This window comes from Nelumbo nucifera, chromosome 4 (assembly GCF_055504915.1).
Source record: "Nelumbo nucifera cultivar China Antique chromosome 4, China Antique-T2T, whole genome shotgun sequence".
In the NCBI taxonomy this organism is placed as follows: Eukaryota; Viridiplantae; Streptophyta; class Magnoliopsida; order Proteales; family Nelumbonaceae; genus Nelumbo; species Nelumbo nucifera.
In genome coordinates, this window is record NC_142652.1 from 60,174,799 (window position 1) to 60,193,285 (window position 18,487).

Below are 18,487 nucleotides of genomic sequence, written 5' to 3' on the forward strand. Positions count from 1 at the left end.
ATTGTAAGACAAGCTCAAGTTGGTGTAGTTGGAATAAATGAACTTTTAATCAATTAGAAAAATTCTATATAACAAAAAGTAGTGCTAAATTGACTTGAGGTTATTTTATTGACCTCTCTAGGTTCATCTGGCAGTGATTAAAAATTTGAAAAAATCACCTGTTTCTGAGATTTGCTTTTCATGTTTTGCAGCTGTACATGGCACCTATTACTCATTCTGAGAGATATAGTGAAAGCATTGATTTTTGGCGCAATGTTTATGGGATTGATAGTAAGTATGCATTATATATGGGTGATGATGTCCTTTATTTTGAGGTGATATTTGCTGTTTTGGCAAGCTGAACATGGATAAGTCATGCTTCTTTGATGGATTGTTGAACAACATTAAAGTCAAACTTATACCTCAAAACCATTCTAATTGTGGGACTATTTATAACTGCAGCTTTTTTGCAAGATATTACAATACCTGATTACTAGTTCTTAGACTGTACCTATACCTTTTTGAATGAATTGTGGGGGCAAAAGTGTGACCGTTCATGCTGATCCATATTATCAGTTACTGACATATGTAATGGATTTCACAATGACATTCATAGGCACTATGAACTCTTGAAACCATAATAATTTAGAATAAGGAAAACTTAAAAGGAACCACCATGTCTGCCTAGGTTCACATGTGAAGCTCATTCAATGTGGTATGCTTTTTCTTGATGATCAACAGAATTAATTAAATTCAATAGAGGTTCCTTGCTACCCACAAAATTGGAGGCAAGGGAAGAAATACAAAGCCAGCAATGGCTTGACTACTGACATATATCAGAAAACTTCACAATTCTCTCCCCGGCCTTTGAATTTTCCATAGAAAGTTCTGCCTTGTCACCCCTGTTGTTGCTAGAGCATTGGCCCAGCAATTTGCAGTCCTTACGACCTAATTGAATGAGCTATTCAGGTTGCTTCCTAGTATATGTGCCTGTGTTAATAAAGATATTCATATTCAAGGTATTTCTTCATTAGCTCTGATCCATGGAATGAGCTGGCAATCCCCTTCAACAATCCTGTCTATCCATTCTTGCATAGCTGCCAACTTCAAGCATTGAATGAGGGCTAACCGTTCAACCTTTGTGAAAATGAAATTGCCATGCCCAATTGGTCCTGAAAAAGCTAAGTGAAGTATTACCATTGTCTCTTTCAACGACTCATATTCCTTATATGCCTGGATTGCCTAAAGCTGCAAATGTCAAGACTCAAAGTTTAGGTTCAATCCACCTGAATCGGGAGCCTTCCATTCCATTTATCTTTGTTATTTCTAGCATAAAATACAACCACTGTTTCCCATCCTCTCAACAGATCATCAATTTCCCCTTGAAATTTTCACATGTTAAAATCCAATGTGCTAATCTTACCATGGTGAGATCAATAAAGCAATGAAAATCTAGTTCTTTGTTTTCAAATATTCTAGCATTCTTCTCACCCCATAGGTAGGATGGCATCTCTTGTACAATGACACAATATTTTCTATCTTTTTTCTTGACAAATAATTAAATTTGTAGGATAGGGTCTATTATATTACTTATCTGAAAAAAAGAGGTGTATGATTTTTGATGGGGCTATATAAGAGACTCTGGAAAGGAGGAAAAGGTTGTTCTACCTGACTAGCAAATTGGCAAGCATACAGAAGATGGGTTGTGCTTCCTCCACTCTTCAAGCATAGAATGCTGGCATAAGAGGATGAACACAGGGTCTTTTGTTTCCTTTAGAGCCTCTCACTTGTGTTAGTGATCTGAATTGTTGCCTGCCAACAGAAAACTTTGACCTTTGGAGGAGATGAATCATTCCAAATGGCTTTTGTTGGGAAGGGGTAAGGTGTGACATTGGTTTTTTAGAGTGTCTAATGAAAGAACTGCAAGAAATAAATGCCACATTACCACTGGAATTTGAATCTCATACTTTCTCATCCATCCCAGAAAGACAAAGGGACCACTCTTATAGGTTTTTGAGTCTCGCAAAATCTTTTCGATTCCAAATTCAAGGAACGGCCACCATTTTTTTGATAAATAGCTGAAATTTTATTAATAGAATGCACATCAAATTTACAGAGCTTTGATCAACCTGAGGATAGACTAGAAGAGCTAGCCTTTCCAGCCTCCTAAAAATAGGAGGATCCTAGCTATTTAATCAAGTGAACTTGGATCGATATAAATTGTGACATTAAATTTTCTTAAAACCCAACTTTGCCCCTTTATAACCGTTTGGCAATGACTAATTACCATATCCAGAAAATAGAGATATCTGAGCAGACAATAGGGAGATTTTTTCTTTTCAAGCAATTTATCTATTTTACCTTGGTTAACACACCAGACTTGCAAGGTTACCTAACTGCTACAGGAACGCACTAAAACCCCATTCAATATATCACAATCTTTAAATTGGAGTCAGCAATTAAGGAAACTGTCTTGCATAGCGCCCAATATATGGTTTGAGTTCCATTGGCTGAACAACTTAGGCAAAAGTATTTCCCAAGTAACTCTAAAGAGCTAAAAGCAATTCTCTAATTGTGTTGTTGTGATAGCAAAAACCTAAACAAGTAATTCCATACACCAATCTCAAGTCTCCCCCTTGGCAAATCAGGAAGTACTACAAACTGAACAATGAACGATACAAAGCAGTGTAGTTAAAGCCCCTTCTTCACTATAAGAAACATTAGGGGATGTTTAAGTCTTTTATGCTTGCTTTTATTGATACTGAGAACTGACCAAATACTTCTTCCTGACACTCCACCTCCTCATTTTTCCAAATTGTGAGAATACCCCCAGAAGCTCCCCAAGAAGGGGCAAAGGACCAACTCAGCCCTCTACTACTCCAAATACTTCTTCTCCACCTTCTGTCCAGGTTAGAGAGCTTAGTTTCTTGGAGCATTACAACATTTGGTCTCTCTTTTTTTAGGACATTCCTGATCATCCTCCTCTTTTTTGCACTTGCTAATCCCCTTACATTCCAATAGAGAATCTTCATTACAAAGGCTTTTTGTAAATCCCACCCCCTTTTTAAAGTCAAATCCCCTTTCTCTTTCTCCTTCTTGCGGATTTCAGTTTTGTCATAGGAGATTCCACATACTAACTCCTCCACTTCACTCATTTTCCTCTTCCTTTTTTTTATTCCCTCCTAAATCCTTCCTTAGGTAGGTTTTCAAGGCAGGATGACCTTTCCCACGGGTAGATGGTTGTTGCTCTTTCTCTTGAGGTGGGTTGCTAAGTAGCCCTTCCTTTTCAGGTTCTTCATTGAGTATCCTAAATCCTTTTCACCCACTATCTGGACTGCATTCAAGTCTCGCAAATCTAGTCTCTTCTCAGGATTCTCTTCCCCCTCCAAAAGGGTTGCTAAATTTCCTAGGACTAGTTTTACAATTTCTCCTCTTTTCCCATCTCTTCACCCTTTCCATTCTTTCCTGTGGCACTAGGATCACTGTTCACATTCGGTAAAGCTCCCAAGGCTGGATCTGCAACAACCACACAAATTAACACAGGTGGCAGGAACTATTTCCCTCTTTATTTGGCCTTTAAATATCTGACACCATCAATCTTTCTCTAGAAACTAAATGCTCAAAAACCACTATTGTCGAGAATACACCCCTTCAGCATTCCCAACTTATCAACACTCTTGTATCCCAAATTGTAAGTAACCCACCCACCAACCCTTCAGATTGGGCTTTGGAAAGTCTATGAGTGGAATTGCTAGCAATTGTATATGGAATCAGATTGGGAAAGGTATTAAATTTCACAACATTGATCGTAGAAGGAGACTCAAAGTTTGTAGTGGGATTGATGAAAAATGACAGCATTGGAACTTGACATTACAGAAGCACCCCGAAGGAGATCAAAGCAATGATGCAAAATACTCATGGATTCACTGATCAATGGATATTGTTGGTGCTTTGGGAAAAAGATCGGGTCAATAGAAATCAACCAGCTGTTTAGCAGGGGGCGGATAGAGGGACATGTGATACGCATGGAGGAAAAGGTACTAGCAATAGGGTCTGGTGACTGGTTTTCTCTTGGGGCTGCTCGTACGCTGTACATACCGTAATTCCTAACGTTTCAAGTTACCAATAAAAGATGTAAAAACTTAGGGTAGCTAAGATATGATAACTTGATCACTGCTCGTATGCTGTACATACCGTAATTCCTAATGTTTCAAGTTACCAATAAAAGATGTAAAAACTTAGGGTAGCTAAGATATGATAACTTGATCACTTATTTTCTTGGGACTAAGTTGTGTGGTGGGGAGTGGGAGGTTCAAGTGGGTGGTAAAATATTGGGTTTATTTTTATAGGGTGGAAAGAAATTTGTTGAGGATATGACCTTTGTTCTGATAATCTATTAAAATTTTGGGAACATGTTTGGGTGGATAACCTCTCCTTGAAAGATAAATTCCCCTCTGCTTTTGCTCTGTTGAGATATAATGGTAAACCTTTGTCCTTCTTTCTGGTTCCTTGGGATTTAGGATCGAGAAGGATGTGAGGACTCATAACTTAATGATGTTTTGGAATTGCTTCATATCCTTGATGGGGTCTACTTAGACTCCTCGAAACCTGACAATCGTATTTGGACCCTTTCCTCCTATGGTGCCTATTTCTGTGCTTCTTTATTCAAGGTTCTTATTCAACCTTTTGATTCATTGGAGCTACCCTTTCTGGTGAAAGAGGTTTGGGACAAACCCATCCCTCCAAAAGTTGGATGTTTTTATTAGGAAGTCTTCCTGGGAAGAATTAATACTTGCGATTTACTCCAAAGGAAAAGAACTAATTGGTGCTTATCCCCTCACTGGTGTGTTATGTGTAACTCTAATGGAAAAACTTGCTTTCACTTATTAATCTCCTACCCCTTTGTAACTTTTATTTGGAAGTGTTTTTTCTTGTTGTTTGGGTGCAGGTGGTCTCCCCTTGTTAATCTGCAAAGCTTGTTTGCTCCTACATTTTTGGGGTGGCCAAAGGAAAGGGGATGAGTGTTATGGAAATGTGTAGGGGCTGCAGTGATTTGGACCGTTTGGGAAGAAAGGAACTGAAGAATATTTTCAGATAAGGAAAGAAATAGAGAGGCTGTCATAGAAACCATCATGGTGAGAGTGGTTCATTGGGTAAATTCTTTAGAGATGTTTGCACATTTCTCAACAGGTGACATCATGAAAAATTAGAAGTGGCTAGTTTTGACTGTCAAAAGTCTAATACAAGCCTTACTTGGTCTCTACCATTAATTGATTACATCAAGTTGAACTTTGATGGGAGTAGTGTAGGTAACTGGGGTCCATCTGGCATTCCAGGGGTGTTTAGAGATAGTGAATCCAGAATTATGGGTCTATGTTTTGGCCCAATTGGAGTAGGTGACTCCTTAAGGGCTGAGGGTATGGCTATCATGGAGAGTTTGCAAAAGGCAAAGGATATGAATGTAAGAAAGCTGATTATAGAAGTTGAATATAGCTGGTAGTGGAGTGGTTGCAAAAGGAAGAAAAGGGATTTTTGGTTTTTTATAATGAGAAGAAGAGATTCAAGTGGCTGAAACAAAATGTGGATACGAAATTCAGTTGGATTAAAAGAACTGCAAATGGGTTGGCTGATGCATTAGCAAAACAAGGGGTGGGAAGGAATCAATTGTTCTCGGCTCAATTGTAATTGCAAATTGTTTTATGGAGAGCTAAGAAAGTTTATCTCTCTTAATCTTGTAATCTTTTTATATTTTTAAGGAAATTTTGTTATTGGTAAAAAAAAAAGAAATTGGCTGAGGCCACTATTAGGTGACTATGAACAAAGGAAAGCAGGATGTAAAAGGTTTTAGACAGATCTTTGGTGGGGCAATAACACTTGTTAGCCTCTTTTCCTTCGTTTTTCTCCCTTGTAGAGATAAAAATGCCCTTGTCTTTTAGATATTTCCTGATCCCCAATTTTAGAAGTCTTCTTGTCTCCTTCATCCCAAGACAAGTTAGTTTGGTCCCTTACCCCTTCTGGCCAGTTCTCCTCCAGCTCCCACTTTCACAAGCTTATAGCGGATCCCTCCCCCCCAAATTTCCTGAACAAAAGGATTTGGCTCTGTTTTGGGAAAGAGATGTATGTCTCCTAATATGTTTGTATCTTGTGTTTTGTGGATGGAGAGGCAATTGGTCACTTGTTAATTAATTGCAGCTTTGCCAGAAGTCTTTGGCAATTTTTCCTGGACGGAACTCTTGAAGTAAGTTACAGTTGAGCTTCTCCAAGTTAAGTTTGTGATTTTATAGCCCATTGGCTGAGGAAAAGAGGGAAGCTATTCTGGAAAGCAGTCATTCACGCTGTGGTGTGGGGAATCTGGGAAGAAAGGAACGGAAGAATTTTTTAGACAGCTTCTTCTTATTGGATAATGTCAGTGAGAAGACCTCATCCTTAACCTTTTCTTGGATGCTGGTCCATCAACAGTTTGTAGGCTTGAATAAAGGGGAGCTTCAAAGAAGCTGACAACAATCCTGCATGCTTCCCCTACTCCTCATACAACAACTCTACTTACCCTCTGGAGGGAGTACAAATACTTGTTGCAGTTCGATGGAAGCTTTAGAAGGTCGCTTGTTCCTCCCTCATTAGCTGGAATAGGGGGCATTTTTAGGATTTCAAATGGGGACACTTTGTGGGTGTTTAGTGGCTCAGTTCAATCTATTGACGCTTTTGAAGTAGAGACCTGCTCCGTCCTTGAAGGCTTAAGGATTGCTAAGAGGTTCCACTTCAACCCTATAGACGTTGAAGGGGACTCAAGGATCACCATCAATTGGATTGGATGAGGGGCCGTGGTGGATAGCTCACCTCCTGTCAGAAATTCATAGTTGTCATCTTTGTTGAACTGTTCTTTTAGATGGATACCCCAAGAATTTAATCAAACATCTAATGATTTAGCAAAGCAAGGTTTGGGAAGGTATTTTTTGTATAGTGCTGTCTCATTGCCATCTTAACAGTTCCAGGCCTTCTTTTTTTGGCTTTTGAGGCATGTTGTACATCCATCCCTCATTTTTTTGATGATTTTTTTTCTTCACAGTTCCTTTGTGATCCATCTGAATTTTTTCTTCTCATTGTTGTATCTCCACATCCTACTTTCCTCATCCAGTAGCCCAGCCACTACAAGTTTGGAATCCCCTTCAATGATTAGCTTTCTAGCATTCATGGTTCTATCCCTTTGCACCCCTTCCATAACTGCCCTTACTTCCACTCTTAGTGAGTCTCCCTCACCTGTTGGGCTACACACTTTACCTTCCTCATCCTTGAATACACCTCCAATTCCTTACATACCTGGGTTTCCCATGTTACTTCCGTCAGAGTTGAGCTTTATAAATCCTCTTTCAGGAGGGGGCCAGATAGGAATAACAGGCTGCTTATTGACATTTGAGTCTGCCACTTCCTTCCAATTTCTAATGATGCCATCAATGGATATATTTGAGAAGTTTTCTAAGGATTTCAGCCAGTGAGCCACTCTGATCAGTATTGATTCAATCAAGGCCTCTTTTGTTCTTTCCTTTTCTCTGAAAATTCTTGCATTTCTTTCTTCCCACACTGCCCAGATTATTGCCGCCATAGCACTCTTCCACATGATGTTACCTATCTTCCTTGGCCATGGACAGGAAGTTGGATCAAAGAGACTTTTGATGTCAGCCGGAGGTGTCCACCTGCACTCAAAAAGGAGAAAAGCCATTCCCAAATGCCATCAACGAAAGGACAAGTGATAAACAAATGAAAGCGAGTCTTACTGTTAGCCTTGCAAAGAACACACCAATGTGGGGAAAGGCACCACTTTTTCCTCTTCTTTTGTAGCCAGTCAAAAGTATTTATTCTTTCGTGAACAACTTCTCAATAAAAAGCCACAACCTAGGTGGGATAGGCTTGCACCATACCTCCTTAACAGGAAATGATTGAAGGGGAGTAAGGGGAGGTTGGGTTAAAACCTTGAAGAAAGAGTTATAGGAGAACAGACCCGAAAAGAAAGGTGTTCAAATTCTTTCATCAGGCTTATCAGGATGAAGGAAAATTCCTTCGAGGTTTTGGAGTAAAGAGAGCACACTATCAATTTCTGAATCCCTTGATCCCCTTCTAAAGCCAAGGTTCCAATCAAAACCATTAATTGAGTTTGAAGGGACTAAGAAAGTAGATATGAGCTCATTCTTGCAGCATGATAAAGAATACAAAGAGGGGTATAAGTCCTTGAAAGGGGAGTTCCCATTACCAGATGTGATCCCAGAATTTGATTAGGTTAACCAGAATTGAGTTCATACCTTACAAGAGGCAAGAAACAAGGTAGAATTGCTTGTATGGCCTTCCAAGGTGAAGCTCTGGTAGCCCGATGCAGTGAACCAGCGTCTCATCCAATGTCCAATAGCCTGTGTATGCTCACCACCACCCTAGCCCATAGTTTCTCTCCTTCTTTAGGCATTTTCCATAACCACTTCCTTAGTAGAGATAAATTTCTTTTTTGGATATTTCTTATTCCAAGACCCCCATACTTTTTATCTCTACTGATTATCTCCCAACACCTTATGGTGTCTTTTCTCCTCTCCTGGCTCCCATAAGAAATCCCTTATTAATTCCTCAATGCTCTTGCTTACTCCCTCCGGCATCTTAAAGACTGACATATAATACACAGGGAGGTATGCTAGGGTCAACTTTATTAGGGCGATCCTACCTCCTAGGGAAATGTATCCCTTTTTCCAACACACCAGTTTCTTTGGCACCTTTTCTACAATTGGATTCCAAAAGCTTGAGTCCTTCTGGATGGCTCTTAAGGGTAATCCTAGGTAGCTTAAGGGCCATTGAGAGACATTGAGTCCTGATAGAATGCCATGGTGAATCCATCTGGCCCCGGTGCTTTTGACCTATATATAGAAAACATTGCGCCCTTGATCTCTTCCAACTCGAACCTCCTTTCTAACCAAATCTTGCAATAATCTGAAATGGTTGGCCAATCCGGTCCTTCTATTCACCTTCTATCACCATGGAGTCTTTGAAACACGTCTCTAAAGTGCTCCGCAAAGATCCTTGCAATCTCTCTTTGGTCCTCTATAACCTCTCCTCCAATTTTCAAATTGGAAATAAAATTCTTGCTTCTTCTCCCATTATCTAAGGCATGAAAAAATTTTGTGTTCCCATCCCCTTCTCTAATTCATTAGTGTCGAGATTTTTGTCTCCAACTGACTTCCTCCTTGTACAAAATGTCTTCCAACTACTTTTTTAGCTCCCATCTCTGTCTTCTATCTCTCTCCTCCAAAGTGCCTCGAGTTTCCTTTTCATCTGGCCTTTCAGTTCTATCAATCACTTACTTTTTCTTTCTAGCTTTTTTAGGACCATCTGAATTTCTAATGAGGGCTTTTAGAGCATTCGGATTTTTCAGTTTGCAGCCTAGTTTCTCCACAAAGCCTGTTACAGTTTCTATTTCTTCTCCTGTTATATCTTGGGTCTCCTTTCTATGTTCTTGTTCTGAGTCTGGTAACTCCTTACCATTTTCTTCCTCTCCATTTCCTTTATTCTCCCCTGTACCTAGCAGCAGTTGTTCCTCCTTCCTCTTTAACTGCTCAAAACTAGCACTTATTTGCTCCCAGATTACCTCTCCTCTTAGCCTCTCTTGCTCTTCCTCGTCTTCTCCTGCAACATTTCCAATTTCCTATCACTCACTACTGCCCCAATTTTGCTAACACAGGCTCTTGGTTCAGTTTCAATGTTGGGCGCTTGAACACCTGCTAAAGGCACAAACACCATATTAGTATCAAAAACCAAATTGACTGTCATACCTTGGGGGGAGTGGGAGGGTGACAACTAGGTGAAAGGCTTTTCTGAAGCAAGCTTTTCCTGCTCAAAGTGTAGGTTTAAGCCTACTCTCACAGATGTATTGTGGCCAATGGGTGCTATCACTCCATCTTGTATACTTTGACCACTGGGGGTTTCTTTTACCCCTTCCTCAATTGGGGTAGTCTTAGCAGACTTACAGATACACTTGGCGATTCCTTCATTTAACCCCTGTACGAGTTGTGGGTTATCTACACCTCCTTCAACTTTAGTAAAGCACTTTCCCTTATCCATGCTTGTGGTATCATCATCAGGAAGAGCAAGATCTTCCTTAGTAGTTATCCATTCATCATCTGACTCCATGTCTGATTGGCAATCTGGATCAAGCCCTTGCTCAACTTTTCTCTTCTCATGGCGGATCCCAAGTTGGCGGTTGTATTTAACACCAAAGCATTCTGACTCCATGTCTAATAGGCAAATTGGATCAAGCCCTTGCTCAAATTTTCTCATGGCGGATCTCAAGTTGGTGATTGTATTTAACACCAAAGCGTTCAATCTCTTTTCTTCCAAACAATTCCTATTTTTAGAATGTATCTAGAAGCATTAAAAATCAAGAATTAGATAAATCCATATATAATATACCCTTAGCATAATTTTAATCCACTGAATAATTATAGAAATAGAAATTTTACTTGCTCAAATGTTCTCCAATCCTTTCACAACCTGTAGAACTGTACGCCAAATTCAAAATATGAATTGATAATTTATTCAGTTTTGGTCTGCCATCTCCATAATTATCTCACCATATCAGCTGCTTTGCCAAGATTTAATATGTAAGTGATCAAGTATAGCAAATTCAAAGAAAAAAAAAGGACGTAAGTATTGAAAAATTAATTAGTTGTCTAATTACATTCCCAGATGTCTAATTACATATCCGGGTAATTTTTGCCGTTTCTCCACCAAATAAACCTTCTGCTGCCTTGAATTTGTTATTTTGATCCTCAATTACAAGTCACTGCATGTAATGATACATGGAATTGCAAATCCCAATGTTTATCAATAATGTCCCATTGTGGCTTATATCTCAAGTTCTTGGAACTTTTTTCTTTTGCTTGATCCATTGTTTCATAAAAATATAGCCTATAGCATGCCTTCATTTGAATCAAGAAGTCAAAGAACTTTAACCAAGGGAAGTCTATTTTTTAGACAATATTTAACTGATGCCCAAAAGTTAACATCAGTCAACACAATATCATGTGCTTTAATTCATTCCTCTTTCCTTGCAAAGGGTCATTTCAATTCTTTGTTTTTAGTATAACAACACATTAAATTGAGGACCCAACAATGCTTGTATATGAAAACAATTTGAATACGTTTTTTCCACTTTTTATAATTTCTGAGGTGTCCACTAATTTGAAAAATATTGTCCCACTTGGGCTGTTCGCTAGAAAATTTGTAATAGACCTTCTACAACCATCAGTTTATCCGGCATGAGTGTGCAACTAGTCTTCCTCCACTCCTTATACTCTTCAATCCTTGGTTCAACAATTCCTACATCTTCCTTTAGAAAAGTATTTCTTATTTCATGATAGCTTGGAAGCTTATGTCCTGGTTAAAATGTATTCATATCGTTGACCATTTTAGCATAAAAGGTACTTTTCACAAGACTAAAAGACAAAGCATTTGTGTAAAGGAATTGAGCAATGAATTGACAAACTTTATCTTTATCACCTTTCTTCCACACTTGATTCAAAGTTGCTTGTTGATTACCCTTTTCCCTTTTTGTGCATAAGAATCAAGTGTTCATGAAGCCTTGTGCTTTCCTTTGGGATCCTTTACCTCCAGTTGATCATCAAAATAGATGTCCCTCAAATTGGTCCCAACATTGGATTCATACATTTCCATCTCCTTCTATTTCTGTCCCTTAAGTTTCTAACAATGCCTTAAAAGTTTTTCACATACTTCCTCAAGGATTTTTTTTGCACAGTTGAATACTTTTTATTGTGTGTGCAAGGTGGTGTTTGATCCTAAAAATACCTCCCCAAAAGTTTCTGCCACACTATTGCTTTTCACTTGCAAATTGTTATTTTCATCAACTTTTTCTCGCATAACATTTGGGCCTTCATCGGACTCCTAATCTACTATAAAGAAAAAGAACTATAATGTTATCTAATATTTCTAGTTCTTACTATTTCAAATTTTCGAGTTTCAATAATTTAAGCCAAACACGCGATTCATGAAAAATAGAAAAAATAAGAGAGTTATGTGCTATTAGGGGAATTTGGGAGGTATCGTGGTGTGTGGGAGGTGATTTCAATGTCATCTGATTTTCGGGGGAAACAAACAACCCGAACCAAGGAATCACTACTAGCATGAGGAAGTTTAATAGCTTAATTGATTCCCTTGAATCGAGTGAACTTCCGATGCTACGGGTGGACTATACTTGGCTGAATTTTCAATCCCCCCAACCTGTTCCAAACTGGATATGTTTCTCATTACTCCTGACTGGGAAGAATTGTGGGGCTTAATAGTAGTGAAAGGGCTACCTAGGGTTATTTCAGATCATTCTCTCAGAAAGGATCAAGAAAGTGCTACCCTCGATCATCTCTCCTTTCCAAGGTGCCTTCGTGGAAGGAAGGCAGATTGTGGATCGAATTTTAGTAGCCAATGAGTGTGTTGCAGAAAAAAGAAAGGGTAGAGGAAAAGGGTTGGTGTGTAAAGTGGAACTAGAGAAAGCCTATGATATGGTTACCTGGGAAGTTCTCCTTCAAACATTAGAAAGGTTAGGTTTTGGAACCAATTGGAGATCCTGGATTAGAGGATGTTCAAGTTCTGTCCATTACTCAATTCCTATTAATGGTGTAGCGAAGGATTTCTTTCCGGTTGAGAGAGGAATTAGGCAAGGAGACACCTTATCCCCGCTTCTCTTCACTTTAGTGGCTGAGGTGTTAAGCAGAATGGTGGCAGAAGCTGATTTCCAAGGATTGATTAGAGGGTGGAGGATAGGTAGGAATCAAGTGGTTGTTACCCACCTCCAATTTGCAGATGACACAATCTTTTTTTGTGAATGAGGAATGAGGAAGGAGTGGTAAACCTAAAGTTGCTATTGGATAATTTTGTGGGGTGATAGGTTTGAGGATAAATTGGACCAAAACTAGCATTGTAGGGGTCAATCTGGAGGAAGGGGAACTCCATAGATTCGTAGAGATTTTGGGGTGTGAGATTAGAAGTTGGCCAATTAGCTACTTGGGTTTACCTTTAGGAGGAAACCTTAGATCAGAAGGATTCAGGAAGCCAGTCATTGAAAGATTTGCTAGGAAGCTAGCTCTGTGGAAGAGGAATTATATCTCTCTAGGTGGAAGGATAACCTTGATTAGAGCCACTTTGGAGAACCTCCCTATTTACTTACTTTCAACCTTTAGAACCCTGTATAGTAGCAAGGAGATTAGAGAAATACATGAGAAATTTCCTTTGGGACCCAGGAGAGGAGAGGAAGGTTCACCTGATTAATTAGGATCAAGTTAGAAAGCCCAAGGATCAAGGGGGTTTGGGACCTTTCACTCAGGAACTCAACTCTGTTAGGAAAGTGGCTGTGGAGATTCCCTTTCGAGAGCAACAAATTGTGGCACAAAGTCATTGAGAGTATTCATGGTTTGGATGGAAATGGTTGGGATGCAAAAGTTGCCCCCCATGTTTCTTCAACTTCCCCTTGGAAAGCAATTTATGAAATCTACCCTACCTTAATTCCATTCGATTTGATGTGGGTCAGGGCAATAAAGTTCATTTCTGGGAAGTCCTTTGGGTAGGAGAAAGCCCACTTAAAGATTTTTTTTTCACGAGCTCTATACTTTGTCAAATTTTAAAGGGGAAACTGTATGTAATTTGGGAACTCTTGGTCCAAATGGGGTCAATTGGAATCTGGGTTTCAGAAGGGGCCACAGGGAAAATGAATGTGACTCGGTCTGTTGCTCGATCTAATAGGACAAGTTCACTTGGACCCATCCTTGGAAGATTCCAAAATATGGAAAGGCTCTTCAGATGGCCTCTTCTCGTGTTCTTCCTATTTTAGTGTTCTTGCTTCACCTAGCATCCTAGTTGGGGATTTACCTGTGAAAGAAATTTGGAGTAAGTCTATCCCCCCCACATTTTGTTGGGAAATTTTCTTTGTCAAGGTAAATACTTGTGATATGCTGTAGAGAAGAAGGCCTTTTGCTTGCCTTTCTCCTCACATGTTCTCCCTTTGTAAGGAAAGTGGTGAGTCCCTTACACATCTATTATTATCTTGTTCCTTTGTGCATCACATTTGGGAATTTTTTTGTACTGTCTTTGGTTGCAGGTAGGTTTCCCCTCAAGATGTGGCAGGACTTTTCAGTCGAGATTTGTTGAGCCAACCAAAGAAAAGAGGGAATGTTATGTGGAAAGCTACGAAGGCAACTATTTGTTGGGTGATTTGGGAAGAAAGGATTAACAAAACATTTTTGGAGAAGAGTAGAACAATGGAGGAGGTAATCAACACCATTAAAGTTTGTTAGAATGCTCGAGTCAGGGGTATTTTGGTCATTCTGGTGTATCTTATTGAAAGTGAAATGTCTATTGTATCTGAGTTTAAGTTATGTGTCCCATCTTCTATGAGGGACAAAATTGTCTTTCTTGTAACTCAAGTTTTTCATGAATAAAAGTCAAGTGGGTCGGCTAGGAGAGGTACTTTTGTACTCTTCTCCTTTCCTTCTTTCTCTTTTCTTTCTTCTTTCTTCTTCTCTACTTTGACCTAGAAACAACTAGGGTTTATTCACATGGTATCAGAGCATTAAGGTCTGGTGTTCATTTTCTTGCTGCTGTCTTCTTCTTGGGTTCGCCGTCAGCTTCACAGTAGGTTTCATCATCCTACAGCTGATCTGATTGAAGATTCGATAAAGGGCTGAAAAGGAGTTGTCGTTTTGAGGGCCTGGAGGTGAGAATGCCTCTGGCCAGTGCTGTGGTGGTCGTTGAAGTGGTATACTAGACCCTCTATTCAGTGTACAAAGAGGGCTGGTCGTATACAAGTATGGACACTGATGTCGTGTGTTCAGAAATGGACTGTGAATGCTGATTTTTTTTGTGTGCTTCGAAAGTTAGTTGTTGTGGTGCTGGGTGAAACTGATACACATATCAGTCATGTTTTTTTTGTGTGTTTTCTTGCTCACATGTGTGCTGAAAGAAGAGTGGTAGACTGCTGATGTCCACGACAGCAGTGGTGTGGTGTTGATTGTGTTGTGGTGGCTGACATATCTATGTTTTTAAATGCTTAAAAGTGAACCCCTAGACCTTGTGTGTAATCAGTTCTGCAGTTTGCAGAACAAGTGTTCGATGAAATGACCGAGTAATTTCAGTAGTGGTGTGTTGGTGGTAAATGGTCCTGCAGTGTTCAGTCCAAGTGTTTGATGTGTTGACTGAATGATTTCAGCTTTAGCGTGTAGTGTGTGTAGTGTGCAGTTGAAGAAAGTGGGTTGGTGGTATTGTAAGTGAGATAAGTCTTGAGACAAGTGTGAGATTGTGGTGTATATTCAGAGGAGACATAATTGAGATGGCTTCAACTGTAGTTGGGAATGACGACAAAACAGGCATCATGCTCTCTTCAGATTATCTAAGTGTTCAAATGACATCCATCAAGTTGAATGGTGAGAACTATGTACCATGGGCAAAATCTGTGGAGGTGTTCTTGAAGGCCAAGAGGAAAGTAAAACATGTGAGGGAGGAGAAACCTTCTTCTGATTCTCCTGGGTTCAGTGATTGGGAACAAGATGATGCACAAATAATTACATGGCTTTGGAACAGAATGGAACCAAAGATTAGTGTGAACTTCATGTTCCTAGATACAACCAAAGAGATCTGGGATCATGCTAAAAAGTTGTACTCTGGACAAGACAATACAACTAGGGTATATTAGTTATACCAAGAGTACTTCAATTTGAAGCAAGGAAGTCAAAGCTTAGAAGAGTATTATGCAAGTTTGAGAAACATCCGTAATGAGCTAAATGTGTATCACCCTCTCACATCAGATGTCCAGATCCAATAACAGCAACGTGAACAGCTTGATGTGACTAGGTTTCTTGTGGGCTTGAAGGCTGAGTATGAGCCTGTCAGAGCACAGATATTGGGGGGATCAGCTCTCCCCTCACTCGAAGAAGTTTTTGCCCGTCTTAAGAGGACATCCATTGAGCCAGTGGAACATTCTTCCATCTCTGATAGATCTGGTTTGGTAGTGACTAAAGGGAGTAGTCGTGGAAGAAGTGGTGGTGGCAGCAGTGGCCCTCCAAGCAACCGTGGTGGGCACATGTTTAACCGGGCTAGTGGCCGGACTGGAGGCCGTGAGTCAGGGGGAGGCCGTGGAAAAGGAAGGGGTAATGCTCAGAGAAAATGTACACATTGTGGCTTAGAGGGGCACACAGTTAATTTCTGCTATGATTTGCGTGGTCCACCCAACACTTGGGCTAACCATGTTACATCTAAGAGTAGTAGCACAATTACTAAAAGCCAGCAAATTGCACCAACCCCCTCCACATCCACTTGTGCTTCCGGGCAGGAAATGGTGAGTGTACCACGAGCAATATATGAGCAGTTCCTTCAAACAACTCAGCAGAACACAGCTACACTTGCCCATTCAGGTATGACTTGTTTAGCTTCCAAAGCCTCACCTTGGATCATTGATTCTGGCGCCTCAAACCATATGTCTGGGACTCCTGTTGTATTTTCTTCCCTTTCTCGTACCTCCACATCTCATACAGTTACACTTGCTAATGGTTCTACATCTCCTATTTGTGGTGTTGGTGATGTTGATCTCTCCTCATTGTCTTTAGCATCTGTTTTATATGTTCCTAAGTTCCCTTTTAACCTTATGTCTGTTAGTAGATTAACCAAGTCCCTTAATTGTTCTGTAACCTTCTATACTTCTTCTTGTGTGTTTTAGGATCTCAAGACGGGGACGAAGATTGGTGGAGGGCATGAAGCCGGTGGTTTGTATTACCTTGATGGTGGTGGCTCTCCAGTGGCTTTTCAGTCGTCTCTTACTCCTCTCCAATGGCACTGCAGACTTGGTCATCCCTCTCTCAAGGCTTTGAAGCTGCTAGTTTCTTCATTGAGTCATCTTTCATCATTAGATTGTGAATCATGTCAGTTGGGAAAACATCATCGAGTCTCATTTAGTCCAAGAACTGATAGTCGTGTCTCAAGTCCTTTTGTTTTAGTTCATTCTGATGTATGGGGTTCAGTTAAAGTGGTGTCATACAATGGGTTTAAGTATTTTGTAATCTTTGTTGATGACTTTTCAAGGATGACATGGATCTATCTTATGAAAGACCGTAGTGAATTGTTCTCTATTTTTCAGAAATTTCATGCTGAAATTCGCACTCAGTTTGGTGTTCATATGAAAATACTTCGCTCCGATAATGCCAAAGAATACATCTCCTCATCCTTTCAGCAATACCTAGAACATCATGGAATAATTCATCAAACTTCTTGTGCCTACACCCCACAACAAAACGGTGTAGCTGAACGGAAAAATAAACATCTTCTTGAAACTGCTCGGTCCTTGATGATCAATATGCATGTCCCAAAGCACTTTTGGAGTGATGCTGTTCTTACATCCTGTTTTTTGATAAATCGGATGCCCATGTCAATCCTTGGAAGTCAATCCCCTTTCTCCGTGTTGTTCCCCACTTTGTCTCCATTTCCTCTCACCCCAAGAGTCTTTGGCTGTGTTTGTTTTGTTCAGCACTTGAGGCCTGGAGTAGACAAGCTAGATGCTCGGGCTACAAAGTGTATTTTTCTTGGCTACTCAAGGACTCAGAAAGGGTACAAGTGTTATAACCCTAAGTTTCATAAATCGTTTGTGTGCCCTGATGTCACCTTCTTTGAATCAGTTGTGGACCACCTTCCCGTAGTTTCCACTCTTACTGCAGATGCACATCATATGCCGGTTACTACAGAGAGGCCGCCAATTACTTAAGTGTATACTCGCAGAAGTGCTTCGGCTCCTCCTCCACTTCAGCACCCGTTGACAGATCTTGCTACTGCCCCTTCTTCCTCAGATCTTCATCTCCCTATAGCTTTGCGGAAAGGTAAACGTACTTGTACTTCTCATCCCATTTTAGACTATGTTTTCACTGCTCACCTTTCTGCTTCCCATTGCAAGTTTATATCATTACTCTCATCGGTTCCCATTCCCAAGACTGTACAGGAAGCCCTTGCCTCTCCAGGGTGGCGGCAAGCCATGGAAGAAGAACTCTCTGCTCTACAACATAATCATACGTGGGAACTCACCATCCTTCCTCCTGGTAAGCACACTATTGGGTGTAAATGTGTATATACAGTGAAGCATCTTCCTGATGGCAGTGTGGAACGATTGAAGGCACGGTTAGTGGCCAAGGGCTATTCTCAGTTATATGGTGTGGACTATATGGAGACATTCTCTCCTGTGGCTAAAATTGGTTCAGTTCGGGTGTTGATCTCATTGGCTACTATGTATGATTGGCCTCTCCTACAACTTGACATCAAAAATGCCTTCCTACATGGTGATCTTGTTGAGGAGGTGTATATGGAGCAACCACCAGGGTTTGTTGCTCAGGGGGAGGCTGGTAAGGTGTGCAGGCTCAAAAAGGCAATCTATGGACTGAAACAATCTCCTCGTGCATGGTTCGACAGGTTTAGTGAAGTGGTGAAGGCTTTTGGGATG

General features: G+C 40.2%; 1 protein-coding gene across 2 annotated transcripts in view; it reads left to right on the forward strand.

Moving 5' to 3' along the window:
- The window catches only part of PRMT6 (protein arginine methyltransferase 6), a 75,172-nt gene that overhangs the window by 34,279 nt on the left and 22,406 nt on the right, over positions 1 to 18,487 (forward strand). For both annotated transcript variants that reach the window (XM_010281182.3, XM_010281183.3), the window contains one exon: positions 192 to 270. In XM_010281182.3, coding sequence (XP_010279484.1) covers positions 192 to 270 — 79 coding nt within the window. The remainder of the gene's footprint in view (positions 1 to 191; positions 271 to 18,487) is intronic.